This window comes from Fragaria vesca, linkage group LG7, assembly GCF_000184155.1.
Source record: "Fragaria vesca subsp. vesca linkage group LG7, FraVesHawaii_1.0, whole genome shotgun sequence".
NCBI lineage: Eukaryota > Viridiplantae > Streptophyta > Magnoliopsida > Rosales > Rosaceae > Fragaria > Fragaria vesca.
The window spans coordinates 5826897-5847241 of record NC_020497.1 but is presented as its reverse complement, the minus strand read 5'-3'; the positions used below and the strand labels follow the sequence as shown (position 1 = coordinate 5847241).

Genomic DNA, 20345 nt, shown 5'->3' with positions numbered 1-20345 from the left:
TCTTCCTCTTCTTCTTCTTCTCGCCGGTCTTCTTCTTCCTCTTCTTCTTCTTCTTCCTCTTCCTCCTCCTCCTCCTCCTCTTCCTCTTCCTCTTCCTCTCGTCGGTCACCGCTCCAACCAAATAGCTAGGAGGCGAGGAAGGGAGGAGGAGCAGAATAATGAAAGAATGAATGTTGACTAAGGCTTCGCCGAATCCAACCAGATCTGATTTGATTATTCTTCAATCTCTACAACTTGATTTACTTAAAGATTATTTGGAATTAAAACCCATATCTTTTGAATTTGACAGCAAAAAATGATCATTTGTAGCTAATCTGTGCTCATGCTTCGTGCTACTACTGTATTTTGCTATGTGCTGCTACTGCGTGCTGTTGCTGCGTGCTGCTGCTGTGTGCTACTACTGCTGCGTGTGATGTTGGTGTGTGCTGCTACTGTGTGTGTTGTTGTGTTCTGCTACTGTGTGCTGTTATGTGCTGCTATTGCGTGTGTTGTTGTGCTGCTACTGCGTGTGTTGCTCCTGTGTGTCTGCTATGTGTTGCTGTTGTGTGCTGCTACTGTGTGTGATGTTGGTGTGTGTTGTTGTGTGCTGCTACTGTGTGTGTTGTTGTGTGCTGCTACTGTGTGTGTTGTTGTTGCATGCTGCTACTACATGCTGTTGTGTGCTGCTACTACCTGTTGTTGTGTGTTGCTACTACGTGCTGTTGTGTGTTGCTACTGCCTGTTGTTGTGTGCTGCTACTGCCTCTTGTTGTGTGCTACTACTGCGTGTTGTTGTGTGTTACTACTGCGTGTGTTGTTGCTGTGTGTTGTTGTGTGCTACTACTGCATGTGTTGTTGTGTACTGGTACTGCATGTGCTGTTGTGTGTTGCTATTGTGTGCTGCTACTGCGTGTGTTGTGGTTGTGTGCTGCTATTGCGTGTACTGCCACTGCATGTTGTTGTGGATGTGTGTTGCTACTGTGTGTGTTGTTGATGTGTGCTACTGCGTGTGTTGTTGTTGTGTGTTGTTATTGTAAGTTGTTGATTCATGTTGCTACTACTACGTATTGCTACTTCTACTAAAATTAACTGCTACTACACTAAATTATTGAAAATTTACTATTGTATTCTATTTACTGAAAAATCTTAAAATGAAAGACTTTTCTCTTCTAAAAGTATATTTAATTAGTGTAGGGTTAGTTTGGTAAATTAAATCATTGCACATGACATGTAGAGAAAAAATTGTCCTTAATTGTTAAAAATTATCCTTATTTGTTTAACAACAAAACAAGTGGATTTATTTGTGTTTTAAATCTTTTTGAATGATGTATAAGAGATTTGCTATTCTGTTAATGAGTCGATTACAAAGTTCTACTTTCATCTTTTTTATGACATTACTAATTGTAGGAAGTGATGATATTGAATCTTTGGCTTCCGATATATTGGTTAGGCACTTAGGCCAGCCAGTAATAGGTCACGGCTCACATACAAAGACTTTGATAGGACGGAGGGCTTTATAACTTAATTAGTTTTTGGAGACATCCACAAAAAGACTACCACAAGATGACAACATGCAACAGCTTGTGACTAAGTTTGATTGGGCTTTGTCTCGTGGTACAAAAGAAGTTGATTTAAACATGACTGAAACTTCAGGCGCAATTGCTCACAGAAAATATCCTCTCAAGGCAATTGCTACAAAGTCTTCAAACTACTTCCTACTTTGCCGGAAGTTGTTAAATTTTACTTCATGTTTATTTCCATAACTCAATCTGTATTAAACTGTTAGTTCATCTTCTCAAGTTAATTTCATGATTTGTGTCAATTCCAACCCCATTTTCTTCCACAAAGACAAGAAAAGGTTTCACTTTCTCTCATTTTGGATATTTTTATATAGATAAGAAAAATGTGTGAGGGGTTTTAATAAGGACCATTTAGTTAAGGACTAGTTGATGACTTTCTCATTAATGGTTTATTAACCCACTTTTCAATCACATTTTTTCATATCAACCGTTCAGTTTTTAGGTTTATATAAAAAGATCTCACTTATACAAATTTTTAGCTAAATTGGTAATCGTTAAGAAATCGAACTAAATCAAATCAATGAACGATCCAAATATGTTAAACAAGAACCGTTCAAGTTTATAATCGGTGAATCACATTTATGACCGCCTTCACGAATTTGAATTTGGATGAAAATTTGTGGAGATGATCTACTATATATATAGGGAGGATCTAAAAATGACCTCCTTACTTTAAGAATTTGAGGATTTCTACTATTTTACATTAGTAGATGACTTCATTTAACGATCTCAACCGTTGATCCTCTAGATTCATATGTAAGAAACATGTCTACAAAATTTCAACTAATTCCATAATCATTTGGTCATTCAAATTAACGTAAACAATTGTAGGCCGTTAGATAAAATTAAAACGAATATTGTGCTAATCAAATGGTTAAACATTTTTTCATTTTGGCTAATTTTTTGTATGATTCATATGTGGGTAAGTACCTACGAGATGGGTGACTTTGATTGTCAAAATACATGCTAGAACTAAAAACATTTTTACTTTAAGAGTTTAAGGAGATCCTCTCTAGATCCGAACTATATATATATATATATATAGTAATTCTCAGGTGCGGACGTCCGCACCAAAGTTTTGATGTGGATTTCCATTTTTGCACCACTTTTCGATCGAATTTTCTCATCTCCACCGTCTAGTATCTAGATAATATCGTGTAGATCATCTCAGTAAAATTTCAGCTAATTTGGTAATTGTTAAGGCCTTCGTAGAGTAGCCAACAACTTCAACTACAAATATTCGGTCACAGTTAATGTCAAAAGTATAAGAGCAACTTTAACAGACTCTCTATTTTAGCTTTTAGCTATTTTAGAGAGCGTGTTTTAGCTATTTTAGAGAACGTGTTTAGTTTTTTTTATATATTTTTGGAGCTCCAGCATACTAGCTAAAGTTTTAGTTATTATGCCCTTTAACTATCTCTCTAGCTAAATATAGAGAGCGAGATGACTCAGATGAGACTAGCTATAATTTAATACATTCTTTGTAAGGTATTTTACTTGATATATAAATATATTTAAACTATTTAATCTCTATTTGAAGAATAATGTTGATGTAATGTCAGCTAAAATACAGAGCATTGATGCAGCCACATTTTTAAAGTGTTTAGCTAAAATGATATTTTAACTAATTTGACTAAAATTTAACTCAAAAATGGCTAGCATTGCTAAAGATGCTCTAATCCTTGATATTTTTAAGACTAGTGTTATTAACACACCATTTTGTGTTATTAACATGCCCCATCTATATCATGGAACAAATTTAAGTCACAAGTATGTAAATAAAATTAAAATATGTGAATAGAAAAATAAATAAAAATTAAAAGATATGTTAATAACACTAACTTATTTTTAAAACTCGAAATACGAAATTTTAATGAAATTATTCATGTAAATGGCCTCATACAAGATAAAATATCTTGGTGGCCTTTTGGCTAAAATAAAATCTCAAAATATGGGCCAGGACTCGTTGAAAATTGATTTCTTGGGACGGAGCCTCTTCTAGTCTAGGACGCTAGTCTCACACACACACTTCCTCAAGCCAACAACAACAAACAGAGAGACATGAACTCAGCCCCTCATCTTCTTCTGCTTCACCAATCTCTCCCGCCAATACAAAACCCAAAACCCACACTCGCGGCGCAGAATAGCACCCCCGGCGCACGACAATCGACCCCAACTTATATAACAGCTTGCGCCAAAACAACACGAAAGACAGGCGGAGGAGGAGGAAGAAGAAAGAACCCAGATGACTACCACGCCACTCTTACCGCTCTCAACTCCAAAGGCCGGTTCCCCCGCAAATCACTTGGCCAGGTTCTTTCAATCTCCCCAAATAAGAAACTTTCCTTTTCAAGTCGATTCTGTGTTCTCTTCATTGTTTGGAAGATAAGATGTAAGTTTGGACCCAATTGTGTGTTGTCAGCTGTGAATTGTGAGTAGGGTGTGATATGTTTACTGGGTTTTGAATTTGGTTGGTGGGTTTTTGTTGCATTTGCAGCATTACATGTTGGACTCGGAGGTCAATGACCAACTTGTGGCTGCGGCTGAAGTTGGGGAAGGTGATGTGGTGCTGGAAATTGGACCCGGAACTGGTTCTTTGACTAATGTTCTTATCAATGCTGGTGCCACTGTGCTCGCTATCGAAAAGGTTGCTACTTGATTGCCTATGAGCTCATCAAGTATTTGTTATGTGAATGGTGAAGATGCTTTCCTATTTCTGTATCAAACTTAATACTTATGTTTTATCATGTTTTATGAGCTTTAGGATCCATACATGGCTACCCTTGTTAGCGAAAGGTTTGCGCAGACTGGTCAGTTGAAGGTAAGCCTAGTTTTGGTGATGTTTCGCTTTGTTATGTAGGATGAATTGAACATGGAATTCATTTGTCTCTGGAGTACCATCATTTGAATTTGGCGGAGAATGGAATCGTATTATTCTGCGTTTGAGTTTTTTATGTTGATATCGTTTTGTCAATCAGTAGGTTTTGCAAGAGGACTTTGTCAAATGTCATATTCATTCACATATGTCATCATTGTTGAGTAGTATAGAGTCATCCGGGGCAAGTCCAAGACATGCGAAAGTAAGAATCATACTCGGTTGCTTAAAAGAATTTTCTCAAATTGGAAGAGTTGTTCCCTTGTTTACACTTTACAGTGTCCCAAAACTTCTTCCGACTTTTGTAAAAAGCCTAACATGGACTAATTTAGTTGCTTCAATGCAGGTAGTTGCTAACATACCCTTTAATATAAGTACAGATGTAGTCAAACAACTTCTTCCAATGGGTGACATCTTCTCTGAAGTAGTTCTCTTACTCCAGGTTAGCATTATTCATTTTATCTATTATTGTAAATTTATTATTATTACATTAAGGTATGTTATGCAGCCTTCTAGTCAAAATCTATTTCCTGTTGTGGTCATGTTATGACCATTGGGTGTCTGGCTAACAAGCTTAATAGCAGAGAGTAGAAATCCGGAGTTTATAGGACATTAACTATCAAAGCATGCTAGACTTTTACAGTGTCTCAAGTTATGGATCTTATATGAGTAATGATATGATCCCTTCTGCTACAATGATATATAACTTTAGGAGGAGACAGCTTTTCGCTTGGTCAAGTCATATCTGCGGACATCTGAATACCGGCCTATCAATATCTTCATCAATTTCTATTCAGGTACTTCTATTTAATTTCTTTTTGTGTTCGACATGGTAGCCATTTGATCATTTAAGCAAACATTTAGAGCTCTTCATGGTGTAGCAAACCAGAAAATATAGAAAAAAGTGATAACAGTGAGAGAGATGATAATCTGATGAGATGCAAGTGTATACTCAGTCTCTTCTAATCTGTGATGACTATTTACAGTACTAGGAGTTAATGGAATAACAGTTGTCTATGCATGTTTCTGGAGGGTTCTAGACCCTCTGGAACTTAGGTATTCTCTCAAAATTTTGTGGGAAATTTGTATTTGACTTTTCATTCTCTTTGTTATTTTCCCTTTTCAGATCCTGAATTCAAATTTAAGGTCCCCAGGGCAAACTTCTTTCCTCAGCCTAACGTAAGTAATTTATCTTCCATAAAGGGAAACATATGGTTTATAACAATGCTAGTTATATCTTTGTTGGAATGAGCTGATAACATAACTGAGCGATGTTATTGAACCTTTAAACAAAATATTAATTGCCAAAACTGGAGTAACAGAAATGGAATTTGACCATTTGTCTTGTTCTGCAGGTTGATGCTGCTGTTGTTAAGTTTAGGCTGAAGGAACCTACACAGTATCCCTCAGTTTCCTCGACTAAAAGCTTCTTTTCTATGGTGATTTCCAATTTCCAGATGCTAATATCATACTTATCAGAATATATCGCAAAGTAACAAACTTTTCTCACAGTTTTAACCTGGGAATTATGTTAGAGACAGTAGTAGGTTTTATTGTTTCAGTAATCATTCTAGTTGGAACAGCATATTATTTACCTGTCTACAGTTCACAAGTTAGGATTGGGTATTTCCCTTCCATAGATATCTTTGTTTCCAGCAAGATCAACGAGTACATCACTTCTTTTTATTTAGTTTTGCTTACTCACTAGAGCACCTTCTGTTGTATATCGACACAGGTGAATTCAGCTTTTAATGGGAAACGCAAAATGTTGCGGAAATCACTTCAGCACATATGCACACCCTCAGAGATTGAAAGTGCTTTGGAAAATGTCGGTCGACCTGCCACGGTACTGCTTAGCAATATGTGGAAAAAGCTTTCATAATCCCATGGCTCCTGGAATCTGTTTTGCTACATAATTTTTCCGATTGTTTTTGCAGTCAAGACCAGAAGAGCTAACCACGGAGGATTTTGTAAAGCTGCATAATATGATTGTGACAGAGTAACTATCCGTGGTTTCCCTGGAAGACCAAATGCAAGCTAGCCTGTTCCACACCATGAGTTGCACCATATTTCAAAGAGTGATGCAACAGCATACAAGGCAAACTGGACAACTTCCGTTATTCTACTGATGGAACTGGCAAATGGAGAAATCAATGGATTATTGGCAGACTTGTTCTGCAGAACTGTTTTCAGGATCCATATCAGTACTGCTCAAGCAGAATCATGAATTCTTTGGTCCTTAAACCGTGTTTATAGCCAAAATTGTGATTATAAATTGTGTATCGTATAATTGTATTGTATAATGCTTGTAATATTATCATGCAGAGACACATCTGTATCCCATTCATACGAAATTGTACATTGGTAGTAGACACGAATCTGTTTGTTGTAAGAATCAGTAAGAAAATCAATACCAATTGAAGTCACAAAACAATTTTCTCTTTCAACATGCTACTGACAGACTGACAGAGACAGCTACTCATTGAAACAGAAACCCAAATCATTTCTTCCAAAACTCATCATCCTAATGAAACACACCACCTCTGTTTCTGCTCTGTTTCATTTTTCACAAATGAAACTGGTACACAAGCTCCAATGCCCTCAACCTAGTCTCATGAGGATCAAAACTCACCACACTCCCCCCAACCCCATCACCATTAACCCTTCTCTCCTCCGCCGCCGCAGACGGCGAAAGCTGCCTCTTCCTCCCCCTCTTATTCTTAATGAAACATCTCCTCATCTGCTCCTCCACCCTCTCAATAGTGGCCTTGGAATTCTCCTCCTCGCCGGCCAAGTCCATTGGGTCGTTGCCGGTGGCGGAGGAGAGGGAGTTCTCGGCGGCGGGCGGCGGCTGGGGGAAGTGGGTTGTGGAGAGGAAGGCGGAGAGGTGGTGGTGGGCTTGGTGGAGGGAGGAGTGGATGTGGAGGAGGTGAGTTGGGTCGGTGGTAGATGGGAGCTGTTTGGCCATAAGGGTTGCTTGCTCAAGGGAGAGAATAAGGTTTGATAATGGTGGTAGCGACGGCGTCCGCGTCGGCGGCGGTGGCTCTGACTCCACCTCATCCATGGAGTCCATTGGAAGTCTTGGGAAAAACGATTTCAGTGATGAAAAAGTTTACGGGTCCAGAGTTTAATGCTTTCGGGGGTTTGAGAGAATTTGTGACTGAGAAAGGATCAAAGGTTGCGTTTTTGTCTTTTTGAAGAGTGAAGCAGTTTCCCTGGTGATAAAAGCTTCTATTTTCGACCAAGATTTGAGACAAGTAAAATCTTACGTCTTTTTAACCACTGTAAACGGCCAAGTTAGTTAAAACTTCCGGTTGCAAAACCCTCACAGGTAGTCAAGTTAGTAAGAACCGGATAGTAGTCGAGTTAGTAAGAACATCCGGTTGTGAAACCGTCATATTAAGATTCGAATCCCGCTAATGTTGACCGGTGTTAAAGTCTAAGATGAAAATCTTACCTATTTACCACATGACAGGTGAATCTTGATACGGTATACGATAATTTTCAGTACAAGTAGAGAGTGCTGACTGCTGAAGCCCAAAATGTTTTCTTTTAGGGAGGCATGTTAGTTGAAGCAAGTGTATAAATTTAACCAGCATATTCTTCTCTGGGGTTTTTGGTTTATTATAAGCCACCGGAATTGATTGGCATACATTACTGTGACCGTACAACGGTACTCACAACGCATGACTCATACACAGACGAACTTGGACTTCAACCAGAATGAGGACTGAAAATGGATTTACAAACAATGCCTAAGCTTTTAACATCCGAAGATAGTCGTCTATTATGGACATGGCAGAGGAACGGTAACCAGAACCAAAGAGGTTATAATGATTCAAGTAATGATACAACATGTATAGATCTTTCCTTTGCTCAAACCCTGGTTGCTTGGGCATCACCTGGAGGCACACAGAAAACCATTAATAAATGAACAATTTTTAAGCGGCTGTTGCCTGTTGGAAGACTAGGAAGGATAAAATGGTGTTTGTTTTGGTTTCATAAATTTTGTACTGGTGTCATTCAAACATCACATCATTGAGCAAAAGAAAGGAATGTACAAATATCAAGCACAACATATATGCATAATATTTCATTACTTTGAATTGGTTTTCCTTTTTTTTTTTTTTTTTTGAAAGAAAAAAGGAGACTACCTCAAAATAGGAACTGTAGAAAGATCCGCCAAAGCCAGCACACCATGACATTCCAAATTCCGCCTCATTATGTCCATCTAGCAGGAAATGCAATTGACAATATCAGTTCTAAGTTTTGAAAACAATATTCCTTGAAACAAATTAAAGTAAGATATATTCAAGATCTGCTTAGAAAACATTGAAAATATTGCAAATTATGCAAGAATCAATAAACATATTACGCTGGTTGATTGTAATTCAATACTTTTCTTGTTGTGTCCTTGTACAGCTACTAAAGGATTTGACTCTTCTTTCATTCTACTGCTTAAAAGCTTAGGTAGATTAGGAAAGACATGATACAACGCGCATGCAGCTTACAGCCAACTAATTTGATGGGACAAACTATGCAAGTTGGTGTCAATTTCGGAAGTTGTATGTCACAGGGAAAGGAAAGTTGTGATACTTGACTGGAGAAGATCACAGCCAGATGAAAAAGATCCTAGTAACTAAACACGGGAAGAGGAAAATGCCATGATTATGTCATGGCTTCTCAACTCTATGACTGCAGATGTTGATGCCAATTTTCTCTTTCTTCCCACTGCTCATGATATCTGGGTATCTGTAGTTCTGTACCAACATATACCATGACAATATTGATCTGGTCTTTATTTTTGAGTTATGGCACCAAGCGTGACACACATCAACATGGGAGATCCTTATTCTACTCTTCAGGCTATCGGGCAGGAACTTGACTTCCTTGACCCACCATGTTAGATCAAAACTGTACAGGGTGATCCAGCATTGAAAAAGACCAACTGTTTCACTTCTTGATGGGTCTAGATCTTCGAGATCAAGTCTTGGCAGAAAAACCACTTCCCAACGTCCGTGACGCCTATGTTTTAAATTTTAAGGAAGAGCTTCATGAAGCAACCATGTTGGCACATGCAATGCAAGACTCCTCGGCCTCAGTTGGTACATATCCTTGTACCTGAACCAGATATGTGTCCTATGTTCCCCAGGAACCTAGGAACAATTAAAAGGGACATCCTTGTCCAAAAAAGGGAAGTCAGAACACTTCCTCAGTTTCATCATCATCCGCTACTTGTTCTAGCTGCATGCCTCACGAAGGTTCTGTTCATCTGACTTCTTCTATGTCTCTGTTTCTGTATGACACGGCTTCCATTATTTGGAATTTTATTGTCTTATGAGCCAAATTACTTACATTCTTCAACACTCATTTTGTCTTTTACTCTGTCCGGATATTATACAAGGAAACGATTGGCTTTGGTACTAAATCAGAAGAGCAGATTTGGTTCGTCATTTAGTTTTTCAGAGTTTAATTCGAGCTCTATTTTCAAAGTTAACATTTCAAATTTTGTAATAACAGTCGAAACCAAATGAGTGCTTCCATGTGTTCTGTCTGTCTATGACCATGAGAGTGATTCGTATCTGTGTTATTACAATTTCTATCATCAGATATGCAATGCTGTATAAGTCGTATATAGATGTATGTGGCTATTATGGTGTCATGCTGTGAACAGTTACCAAAACACATGCTAGTTGCTAAAACGAACACAGTTTGGTTTCTAGTTATCCTGCACCAATTTAGTTACTGAACAAATTTTTAACTTACAGTAACATGCCGGGTCAAGTATAACTGGCTCGCCTTTCTTGTCAGAGCTGATATTTCCACTCCATAAGTCCCCATGTAACAGGCATGGCTCAATCACTACATTATCAAAGAGAGGTCCCATACTCTTCACTAATCTTTGTCCTGTTAAATGTGATAACCCAATAACAAACACATTCAATTAGCTACAAGCAATTATTCCCACCTATCACATTGGAAGATAAATATTTGACTCCAATTGAAAGGTTGTAAGTTAAAGTAAGAGAAGCGGTGTCCAACTGGCCTCCAAAAATATGTCGGTGCCCATTTCAAATCCCAGAACCCAAGTAATACATATTTCACATCTAAATGCTGAAAACACATTTTCAAATCACAAATAAACTAGTATCATTGTCCATTGAAATCAATTGGAAGTTTAAAATTCGGCCTTCCAATCAACACTTGTGGGTATTTGACATTGGCGATGGAAGCAATCTCAAAGTAGCAGGTGAAATTGCAGTTATAGGGGACCTTCAAACTCATGATTTCTTTTTGGTTAATAAACATCTTCCTCAAATATAAGTAGAAATTTAGGACTACCCATGATATGTGATCAACCATCTAACATTAAGAATACTATAAGACAACGTTTACCTTTTTCATATATGGTACTGTCACCATACCGGTCCCTAGCCAGCTGCAACTGATAACCCAGTCTATGCTCCCCATAAAACTGAATCCAATCTGATGACCAAGTGTTTATCTGCGGAGTGCTGCAAGGAAAAAATGTGTCGGTTTATGACAAGGGAATGTCCTTGAATTTCAATTATCTTGCCCATGCCCAGAAAGACTACCTGCCTATGGTATTGTCAACTTCAAAACCAAAACCTTTTTCAGATTTTCCAGTCTTATGCATCTCAGCAAGCTTCCTGCCTAGATCAGACTGAGTACCAATATATTGTTAGTACGATTATAAGTTACTTCCACCAACGTAAACTCATGAACTTTTCCTCATCCTCACCTGATTACCTCTGGATAAACCAAAGTCAATAAACTCCATAATGATGTAAGAACCACCGGTAGGTAGAGGGCCAACCTATAATAGAAAGGTTATGCCAGATTTTCACGCCTTGTTGTGGACTTTCTTAATTCTCACTATAAACTGTGACTTATAAACCAACAAAGATAAAACTTCCAAACCTTGAATGGCTTAGGGACACGAATTGATCCGGTATTAAACATGGCACCTAAGCCAAGAGCCTCTCCCTCAAACATAGATGGTCCAATGCTCCTGATTCAGCTTTATCTAAACAAATTACTTATGACTTTGAAACAGAAAGGAGAACTCTAACAGCATACTTAACCAAGATATCCAAGAATCAGAAACAACTTTGCATTCACTTTGAATTTAAATATCAAAGAAAACCACTTTGAGCATCAAAAGTACCATGCAGCCAAACCTGTTTGTTTTAACAAAGAAAGAACCAGCATCAGTGTCATAACGACTAGCACGATTGATGCAACCTCCGCCTATAGGACTAATTCTTATGATCTCTGTTGCATTTCCGTCCGTGAGAATCCATTTACGAACTGGATCATCACTCATTGCCGCCACTGCCAAATAACCATAATTTATGAGTTTAATCAACAAATGAAACACAGACAAGAATGACTTTAACCATGATTCATGATTTCTAGCATGACAGCCATCATTCCAATGAAATAGCTTCAAAACTTCAAACTCTAAAGACTCTCTTGCATTGAAAATCAATGACATAAAGTTTCCTTATGGTTTCTTGTTCCCATATTCAACTCACTAACAATTACAGACAAATCAATAATCACCATGAATTTTCTTCACACACAATCAAAACAAAAAAAAGTTGCAAAACTGCAATCTTTGTATAAACAATACTAACAGTCCAATACTCCAATTCAATAAGCACAGAAAAGTTCATACACTTCATCAAAAAACGATATGGGTATTCTTACAAAACTTAAATAATGACCCCATTAGCTTGAATTGGTCAAGTAAAGCTAAATTGCAATCTGGGATTGAGTTTGTTTATAGTTAACTTCATACTCACTGATTAAAGGTCGGTGCTTTGTGGAGGACAGACGAGGAAGACCAGGCAGAGAAGGTAAGGAAGAAGAGAACGATATGAGTGCCACGTGACCCGCCATTGTCATCCTTCCAGAAATTGTATGTGCTTTTTCTAGTGGTTCGGTCGGTTAGTCTCTAGTCTAGCTTCTATTGTCTTCTGTGTTTTTGAGTGGACTGGTATAAGTGTGAGAGAGAGGGAAAAGACAACGATGTCACGATGTGGTCGTAGTGGCTTAGGTTTCCATAGAATTTTCCTAAAAATTTCGTTTCTGTGCTCCACGTGTCGGTTTTGAACTTTCTTTGTGTCTGTGACTATGAGACGAGCTCACTTACCAAATTTGTTGGTCAAATGAAGATGTTTATAGAGTAAAATTTCATACCAAATTTGTCCGCCAAAAAACAAATCCTTAAGAAGTAGAGGTCATTCACCAAATTTGTTCACTAAAGGATAATGCTTAAAGAGTAAAATTTATATTAAATTTGTTCATCAAATGAAAATGTTTAAAAAGTAAATTATCATACCGAACCTCATCAAGTTATGTACAACGGTTACATCATTTAATGTATATCCCAACAGATGATTTTGGGAGTTTTTGCTAAGCCTTGTTCTTGCGGTATGTGAAATTTACGTCTGTGTTGTGAGTACAAAAATGATGAGTACAAATGGTTATTTTCTAAGTTGTTGACCTTACTTCACGCTCCTATGCGAACCCGACCTAGCTCTACTAGGGTTTTGACCGCCGCCGCCTTCGGCGGAGGCTATTTCTATATCTACTCAATTTTATGCCCCACTTTTGTACCTGTTGCTGAGTTAATAAAATATGACCTCTTTCAATCAAAAATGTAGTGAACAACCACATCAGTTTGTTGAAAACCTGATGTTTTGTGGCAGTAACAAATTTAGATACTAGATTCAGGAAGTGTGAAGTACATTTGAACCACAGCAAAAAAGAAAGAAGCAATCATTAGGAACTGTAGAATGAATGGCTCAAAAACACAATGTATGATTATAGAGCTAAACAATCTAATTTTCCAGATGTAGTTTATATATACAGAAATCAGACTACGATGTGTAAGCTTGCTCCATTCTCAAACCGACTCAAAAAGCATAACCTCAGCTCATACCATTCTACCAATCATGAGAAGTCTCCAATCAAATCTAACCCTACCATCTGATTTTCACTGAACTTGGAATCAACCTCTCGCTCAAAGGCAAAGGAAAAAACAGAGGTAAGTCACCTATGGCATGTTTGTACACAAAGATGATTTGCTTGCTAAATGGAAGATACGTGCTTGGATCCCGCAACCGATCTCTGGATTTCATCAATGCCTTGTGTCCGGTTCTCTCGATTGAGTAGGTTCCGAGGGGTTTCCAGGAGCAGGTTCTAACCGCCCTTGGTTGCTAACATTGTTGCTTGCTGAATTCGGTAATAACCACTGCTGAGAATGTTCGTGGGTTTGAATGTTCTCAGAATCATCAAAAGATCGAGCCACGGTAAACGTTGCTGATCTCACATGTTTTGGGCCGAAAGATTCTTTCAAGGGTAAACGGCAAACTGGACAGGTAGACTGTTTCCTCAGCCATATATCAATGCATGAGAGATGAAAACTGTGGCCACATTTTGGCATAATTCTCAGTATTTCTTTCTCCTGGTACTCCCCAAGACATATTGAACACCTGCAAACGCAAAGGATTGAACTTTAATGCTACAGGAGTGCCGAAAGAATAAGTGCCAGCTTAAGATCAGGGAAACCAAATTAACATCTTTCAATTAAGAAAAGAGGATTTTCAAAACAAAATAGAGTACTTGTTCTTAAACCGTAGCAGAGAAGGATGTTGTCAAACTTACTGTGCATCTTCCACTGAACTGAAAGCCTCCTGATCATACTTCATGGTTGGGATTGCAGCAACCACAACTTGTTCAAGGCCATTAGACCGATTCTCCGGCTGCCATCAAACAACAAAAACTTAGAACACATTGCTCAGAAGTTAGTTACAGCTAACCAAATGTAATGTCTCGGGGTTACTGAAATTGCATCACTAGCAGGGAAAACATATGCAAAAAGGTTATGAAGGAAACAAATCAGTCTTTCTAAAACTTATGCAGAAAGGGTATGAAGGAACAAAATCAGTCGTTCTATGATAGCTTAGAAGTTTTCAATCAATCATTGCCATTGTTATTGAGCAGACAACCTCTTCAAGCAAGAAAGGTGATGAGATAAGTAATAAGACCCGTTCCTAATGCAAAGTCTTCCCACCATTTTTTATTCAACCTTCGGTTTCATTTATTTTTTTACAATACTAAGCAAAACTAGTATTCAAACCAGAAAAGGCAAAATTAGTACATTACAATTCACACTACGATTGTTGTATCCATTATCATTTCTCCATTTCCAGAGTTGACCTTCAACAACAGAAGAATTCACATCAAAGCTAGAACACAACAAGCAGATGTTCACCCAGAAAAAAAAAAAAAAAAAAACTAAGAGATGCTAAATTAATTAGATGTTGAATCACTGAAACCAGCTCAACAAGAACATACATGCTATTATAAACAGAAGTTGATGACTGGGAGAAGTACCCAAATCAGAGAAAAACTTACATACCTGCTCAAGATCAGTTCTTGATTCAACCTCAAACATAGGCCTTGATTCAACACCTCTCAGCCTCCCACAAATGATTCTTGTGCATACAAATATAATGAATGTTGCACTCATACCAAAACCAATCACAGTAGTAATCAAGTTCATACCCGACCCCATCATGTCAGACTCTTCTACTTGTTTCTGAATCTCACTCACCCAATTCCACACTCAAAACTCCAAACCCAAAACAAAGCTCAGCTGAAATGAACAAAGAACAAATGAGCACCCACAACTTCAAATACAGCAAAACACTCAAGGGTAGCAAGATCCCAGATCAGAATCACTCCAGAAATGGAAAGGGAGATTCAGGAAAACCCATCACAAATCAGAAACAAAAGCTTAGAATCTGAATAGCTTTGGGTGGACTCAAAGCCAATCCTAAGTTGCTTTGAATATTAATATAAAACACAATGGATGGATGGTGAGGTAGAGGAGAACAATTAGCAAAGAGAGTTGTGGAAGGAAGGAGGCACTTCGTTTTCTTGCTCTTTGGAATCGTATTCATCAATGGGGTCCATATTGGACCCAGCAAATATTAACAGTGGGTGGTTAAGTCTATATCTGACGGTTGAAACAAAAGTGGATATTTAAGTGTTGAGATTCCCATGTTAGTTTTAAGGAACAAAGAAGAGAAGAAGACCAAAGAAGAAGAAAGAGAGAGATTCTCACCATCATTCCTGAGCTTTCTCAACCATACTACTTGAGTACTTGAGGATAAGGCCTAGGCTTGGGTCCAAAATGGCTAAAAGGATTTTCCTTTGTCTTTTCCAGCAATTCAGCTATGGCCATTTTGTGTATTGAAAAGTATGAAAGCTTTATTATTTCAACGAGTGGGATGCATTGCTTGGAATATGATAGATTTTTCTTTGGTTTCTCAGACTTTTTAACTATATTGATGGCTTTCTTACACTAAAGATTTAGTCTTTGATTTATATTTTTCGTCTTGGTCATTGTCACGATTGTGGTTGAGCAGCAGGGGATTAGAATAGTCTCTGCTACTTGCTTGCTTGCCTGCTTGGTATGAAAGTCTGAAGTTAAAAAACAAAGTAGATAAAATTGATCAATTGATGAAGGAATGCCTGTGGATCTGTCTACGGTACTTGTTCTGACGACTAGATTCTGCTTTCTATGCTAGATATGATTGGAAAATACCAAATTACTAAGTATAGTCATACTCAACAACTTTCAAAACATTGATTTGTAGACTAAATATCAGAAATTCAATTGGCCCCAAGGTGATCCCCCTAATGTACACTAAATTAAAAATCATCTAAATATTTCAACAACTTTGTTTTTGATTGAAAAACATTTCGAAACAACTTGTTATTCTTTTTATTAAATGACGAAAGTTCACCGTTTAAAATTTAAAGTGTAACATATTCTTTTAAAGTTGTCTTCATTTCAAAAGACCGAGCGATTTCCGTAACAATCCGTAATAATGATTGTTATTAAAGTTGAGTATATCATATTTTAGTACTAATTGGTATATTTTATTAAACTCGTGTTTTAACTTATTAACCGTATCTTATCGATCGTGGGTTATTGTTTACCCACTTTATAAAATTATTAACTTGTTATCTTTTTCCGTTACGAAATTTGAGTCACACCATTTGTGAAACACTACATGAATAGTATTGCTTCAACGTTTAGTAGTTGAAACCCACTGATCTCAGTTGGCATTAACTTAATGGTTTGGTAAATGAATTGTGTTATAAGATCCTGCTAAAGCTCTATATAAAATGCCACTGGGGCACTACTCCAGTCATACCTACCAAATTTGACTTCATCGTCTCCATTTTTTGAGCATCTGAAGCCCAAACCTCCTATCTACCATTGTTGAACAGTAGGTGAGCAGAAGTGGGTGCTGATGCACTTGCATTGTTGGAACTTGGAAGGTTGGAACAGACTACTTGCTAGTGCATGCTCGACCTAAAATTAGTATTGCTTGCTAGATGTGTTTATTGTACTTCCTATCATAGGTCTCAATCCCCATTCTTTGGGTCCTTTTCAAAAGAAAGAATGGAAGCTTACTTTCGTAAGATCGTGCATGCTAGATAGATGCTCTCTCTCTTTTCTATTTGTTCTTTTTTTTTCTTTTCTTTGGAAAGGGCATGATGGTACTGTTGGACAAGAAGAAACAGATTACTCGATCCCCATTAACAAAAAGCCTTCTAAAATTGGTACAAAATTCCACCATCTCAATTTCCACATTCCGCAAAACACATAATTTCGTGAAGGTTCCCAGAATCGAAACAGAAAAACAAAGTCGATTATATCCTTGACAAGCAAATCAAATTGAAATGATCCCATGATCAATAACATCGCAGGGCCATATGAAACATTCAAAGTCACAATATCAATAGTAAAGACTCTACTTTAGAATTCAGTAGCAAAAGTTTCTTGTTACATCACTATCTTGTCTAGCCATACAACACTATTGTGAAAGCAGCCAAGATCGATCTCATTGGATGTTAACATTTTTCCTACACACTTCTACTGGTCTGTGATCCAAAACAGTTGCACAAATCTAAGAGTAGTAAAAGCTGCATATTCCCAATTTGGCAAATAAACACAACACAAACATGATCGGATTCAAATCCCCACCATCAACAACAAAACAAACACCATTTTATTCAGAAGTACACTGACCCTCCAAAACTCAAAGAAAACCTCAAAGATCTTAATCCTCCACAGCAGTCTCAAGAGGGACATGAATATCCTTATAAACACAAACATAAGGCACATCGCATCCAACGTACTTCCCAGTCCACCTCCCCTTATCAATATAGCTAGCATCCCAAACCGAAGAATACAAATACATAGGCTTGTTTGGAAAACCCTCACCCTCTTTTCTCTCAACCCTCCTCACCATTTTCCCATTTATAAACCACTCGATCACATCCTTACTCCACTTAATCACATACTCATGGAACCCTTCGGAACAGTTGAACCCTAGGTCATGGATCGCTTCTTTGTTTCCAGCCCCTTCAGTGTAGTAGTTGGTCTGGACAATGGTCATGTCTTTACCTAGAAACTCGAAGTCGATCTCGTCCTGGGACTTGTCACCTTCTAGGGAGGAGAGGTAGAGGTTGAAGTTGAGGCCGCTGGTGTTGCCACTTGGGCACTGGATGAGGGCGCTGAAGGTGCCATAGAGGAAACGGGTGGGGGTGCGCCACCTGGCGCCGCCGCGGTGGTCGAAGGTGACTGTGATGGTGTTGGAGTCGGTGAAGTGTGTGCAGGCGTCTGGGGTGTAGTCTATGGCGATCTGCTTGAGGGGTTGGGTTTTGTGGTGAGAGGGAGTCTCGGGGTGGAGTGCTGGGTCTGCCATTGAAGAGAAAATGAGGGAGTTGGGATAGAGTTGCAGAGAGGGTGAAGATGGCGGTGGAATGGTAGGTGATGCGACTGAGTTTATATCATAGTTCAAGAGGATATACTTTGATGCTCAAATCTCAAGATCAAATTACAGAAGCTGGATTTAAATGAAAAGGAATATCTTTCATGAATTTCTTTTGGATCTAACGAGCTTATATATATATTCATATATGGCTCGAATATAGGCAAAGAATAGTACAAAAGATATTAGGCTATTCCAATCAATTCCGTTTAGAACAAGTATATAAGCTCAAACATATCATCTCGCCTTTACAGACATTTATTCTATCCAACTCTATACGCCGAGCATGCAGTTGCAGTATGCTAAATTTAAGTACTTCGACAAAGACTCATATAGACTTCATTTTTCTTTTTTAACAATCTAGCAAGGAAAATAACTAATGTCTAAATACTTGAAAACTAAACCTCATTTTAATGATAATAAGATTTTTAACCCCAATTAAATGAAAGAGAGATTTATTTGTGCCCAAATACACAAATTTTTATTAAATTTATAATAAAATAATATTTTTAAGACATTTTTACCATTGGTCCTTATATATATATGCTTAGAGAGAGAAAATGTAAGAGAGAGAGAGAGAGAGAAAAGACTTTGCCGACAGCTCACCGGATCCCGGACACCGGCCGCCGGCCGCCGGACTCGGTTACTAACCCCCAGTAACTCGGTTACTCCGGTGACCGATCGCCGGAACTCAGTTACTGACCCCCAGTAACTGGGTTACTCCGGCGACCGATCACCAGAACTCAGTTTCTAACCCCAAAAACTCATTTACTGACCCTAGAAATTCAGTTACTGACCTAAAAAACTCAGTTACTGACCCCCAGTAACTGGGTTTCTCCGGCGACCAATCACTAGAACTCAATTTCTGACCCTAGAAACTCAGTTACTGACCCATAAATTCAGTTATTGACCCAAAAAACTCAGTTACTAACCCCAGTAACTCAGTTACTGACCCCCAAAAATTCAGTTACTGACAAAAAAAACTCAGTTACTGACCCCCAATAATCGGTTACTGACCCCTAGTAATCCTCAGTAACTCAGTTACTGATCCCCAATAATCGATTTATTTGCTCCAAATATTGTAGAAACTCGGTTTCTAACCCTTAAAAACTAACTTTCAGACCCCAGAAACCCCGTTACTGCCCCCCAAATGCATAAAAACCTATGGCTCGAAGAATTCGATTCTCTATGTCAAATGGGATATACAGCAATGCTTTCTCAAACAAGTCTGCACTTATTACATAAATCTTTCAACCGGAAATGATCAGCAGCATGTAAAGTTCAGATAACAAACCAATTGAATTGAATGCCTAAAAAGTCCAAACTCCAAAGTTTAATAGTTGCAATAGAACAAAGAACCTTACCAATTCTGTAACTCAAAGTAAGTAAGCCTCCACCGCCGAAACCCAAGCCCTCTCGGGAATGCCGTTATTTACCACCATGCCCCTGAGCTCCTTCTCCGCCTCGCCATACTTCCCTAACCCCAACAACGCCTTCATCGCCATCACCGGAAGGCTAGGGTGCTGATCACCTGCGCCGTCTCGCAACACCCTCACGCACTTGGTCATGCTCTTGAACTCGTTAACCGCAGCGTCTTCGACCTTGATGCCTTGAGATCCGCTGTCTCTTCGCCCGTCCTCGCCACGTGCAGCCCCTTCTCGTAGAGCTCCAGAGCCTCGTTCAGAGCGCTACTCTCGTTGTTCGAAAGAGCGCTTTTTTTGAACAAAGCCACTCTCGCTGTTCGACAGACAGAGCAGCGATGTGGCGGTTGTATTACTGGCCGGAGGAGTCGATCGGCGGCGGGACAGCTTCATGGCAGGAGATCTTTCTCCTTCTTCTCCTAGAGTAGATCGTTGACGACCACGATGGCGACGTAGATCCAGGCGAACTCTATGGCCGGATCGAAGAAGAAGCAGAACGACGGAGCTTTGAGAGAGAGAGAGAGAGAGAGAGAGAGAGAGAGAGAGAGAGAGAGAGAGAGAGAGAGAGAGAGAGAGAGAGAGAGAGAGAGAGAGAGAGAGTAGAG

General features: G+C 38.6%; 4 protein-coding genes across 4 annotated transcripts; 1 reads left to right on the top strand and 3 right to left on the bottom strand.

Moving 5' to 3' along the window:
- The first annotated feature begins 3607 nt into the window (after positions 1-3607).
- LOC101296425 (ribosomal RNA small subunit methyltransferase A-like) lies at positions 3608-6698 on the top strand. Its single transcript, XM_004306800.1, has 10 exons — positions 3608-3871; positions 4056-4205; positions 4323-4379; positions 4540-4638; positions 4780-4875; positions 5146-5230; positions 5560-5612; positions 5789-5872; positions 6169-6279; positions 6371-6698. The coding sequence occupies exons 1-10, from the start codon at positions 3620-3622 to the stop codon at positions 6434-6436; spliced, it is 1053 nt and encodes a 350-aa protein (XP_004306848.1). The 5' UTR covers positions 3608-3619; the 3' UTR covers positions 6437-6698.
- A 1457-nt stretch (positions 6699-8155) lies between these two features.
- Positions 8156-12386, bottom strand: LOC101296141 (protein-ribulosamine 3-kinase, chloroplastic-like). The gene is made up of 9 exons (XM_004306799.1): positions 12263-12386; positions 11636-11789; positions 11376-11466; positions 11197-11271; positions 11030-11118; positions 10830-10948; positions 10200-10340; positions 8588-8664; positions 8156-8335 (listed from the first exon to the last, which is right to left on the bottom strand). The coding sequence occupies exons 1-9, from the start codon at positions 12363-12365 to the stop codon at positions 8189-8191; spliced, it is 996 nt and encodes a 331-aa protein (XP_004306847.1). The 5' UTR covers positions 12366-12386; the 3' UTR covers positions 8156-8188.
- Positions 12387-13170: 784 nt separating this feature from the next.
- Positions 13171-15334, bottom strand: LOC101295854 (RING-H2 finger protein ATL16-like). Its single transcript, XM_004306798.1, has 3 exons — positions 14887-15334; positions 14130-14227; positions 13171-13957 (listed from the first exon to the last, which is right to left on the bottom strand). Exons 1-3 carry the CDS (start codon positions 15043-15045, stop codon positions 13603-13605), a joined length of 612 nt encoding a protein of 203 aa, XP_004306846.1. The 5' UTR covers positions 15046-15334; the 3' UTR covers positions 13171-13602.
- Positions 15335-17605: 2271 nt separating this feature from the next.
- Positions 17606-18530, bottom strand: LOC101295561 (probable xyloglucan endotransglucosylase/hydrolase protein 27-like). Its single transcript, XM_004306797.1, has one exon. The coding sequence runs from the start codon at positions 18251-18253 to the stop codon at positions 17606-17608; it is 648 nt and encodes a 215-aa protein (XP_004306845.1). The 5' UTR covers positions 18254-18530.
- Positions 18531-20345: the final 1815 nt, after the last annotated feature.

Coding starts and splice junctions, on each gene's coding strand:
- LOC101296425 (XM_004306800.1), top strand. CDS start 3,620: ATGAACTCAGCCCCTCATCTTCTTCTGCTTCACCAATCTCTCCCGCCA. Junction 5,613..5,788: donor ACTTCTTTCCTCAGCCTAAC/GTAAGTAATTTA, acceptor CTTGTTCTGCAG/GTTGATGCTGCTGTTGTTAA. Junction 6,280..6,370: donor ATGTCGGTCGACCTGCCACG/GTACTGCTTAGC, acceptor TTGTTTTTGCAG/TCAAGACCAGAAGAGCTAAC.
- LOC101296141 (XM_004306799.1), bottom strand. CDS start 12,365: ATGACAATGGCGGGTCACGTGGCACTCATATCGTTCTCTTCTTCCTTA. Junction 11,790..12,262: donor AAAGCACCGACCTTTAATCA/GTGAGTATGAAG, acceptor GTTATTTGGCAG/TGGCGGCAATGAGTGATGAT. Junction 10,341..10,829: donor CAGTACCATATATGAAAAAG/GTAAACGTTGTC, acceptor CACATTTAACAG/GACAAAGATTAGTGAAGAGT.
- LOC101295854 (XM_004306798.1), bottom strand. CDS start 15,045: ATGATGGGGTCGGGTATGAACTTGATTACTACTGTGATTGGTTTTGGT. Junction 14,228..14,886: donor CAAGAACTGATCTTGAGCAG/GTATGTAAGTTT, acceptor GTTTGATGGCAG/CCGGAGAATCGGTCTAATGG. Junction 13,958..14,129: donor AGTTCAGTGGAAGATGCACA/GTAAGTTTGACA, acceptor TTGCGTTTGCAG/GTGTTCAATATGTCTTGGGG.
- LOC101295561 (XM_004306797.1), bottom strand. CDS start 18,253: ATGGCAGACCCAGCACTCCACCCCGAGACTCCCTCTCACCACAAAACC.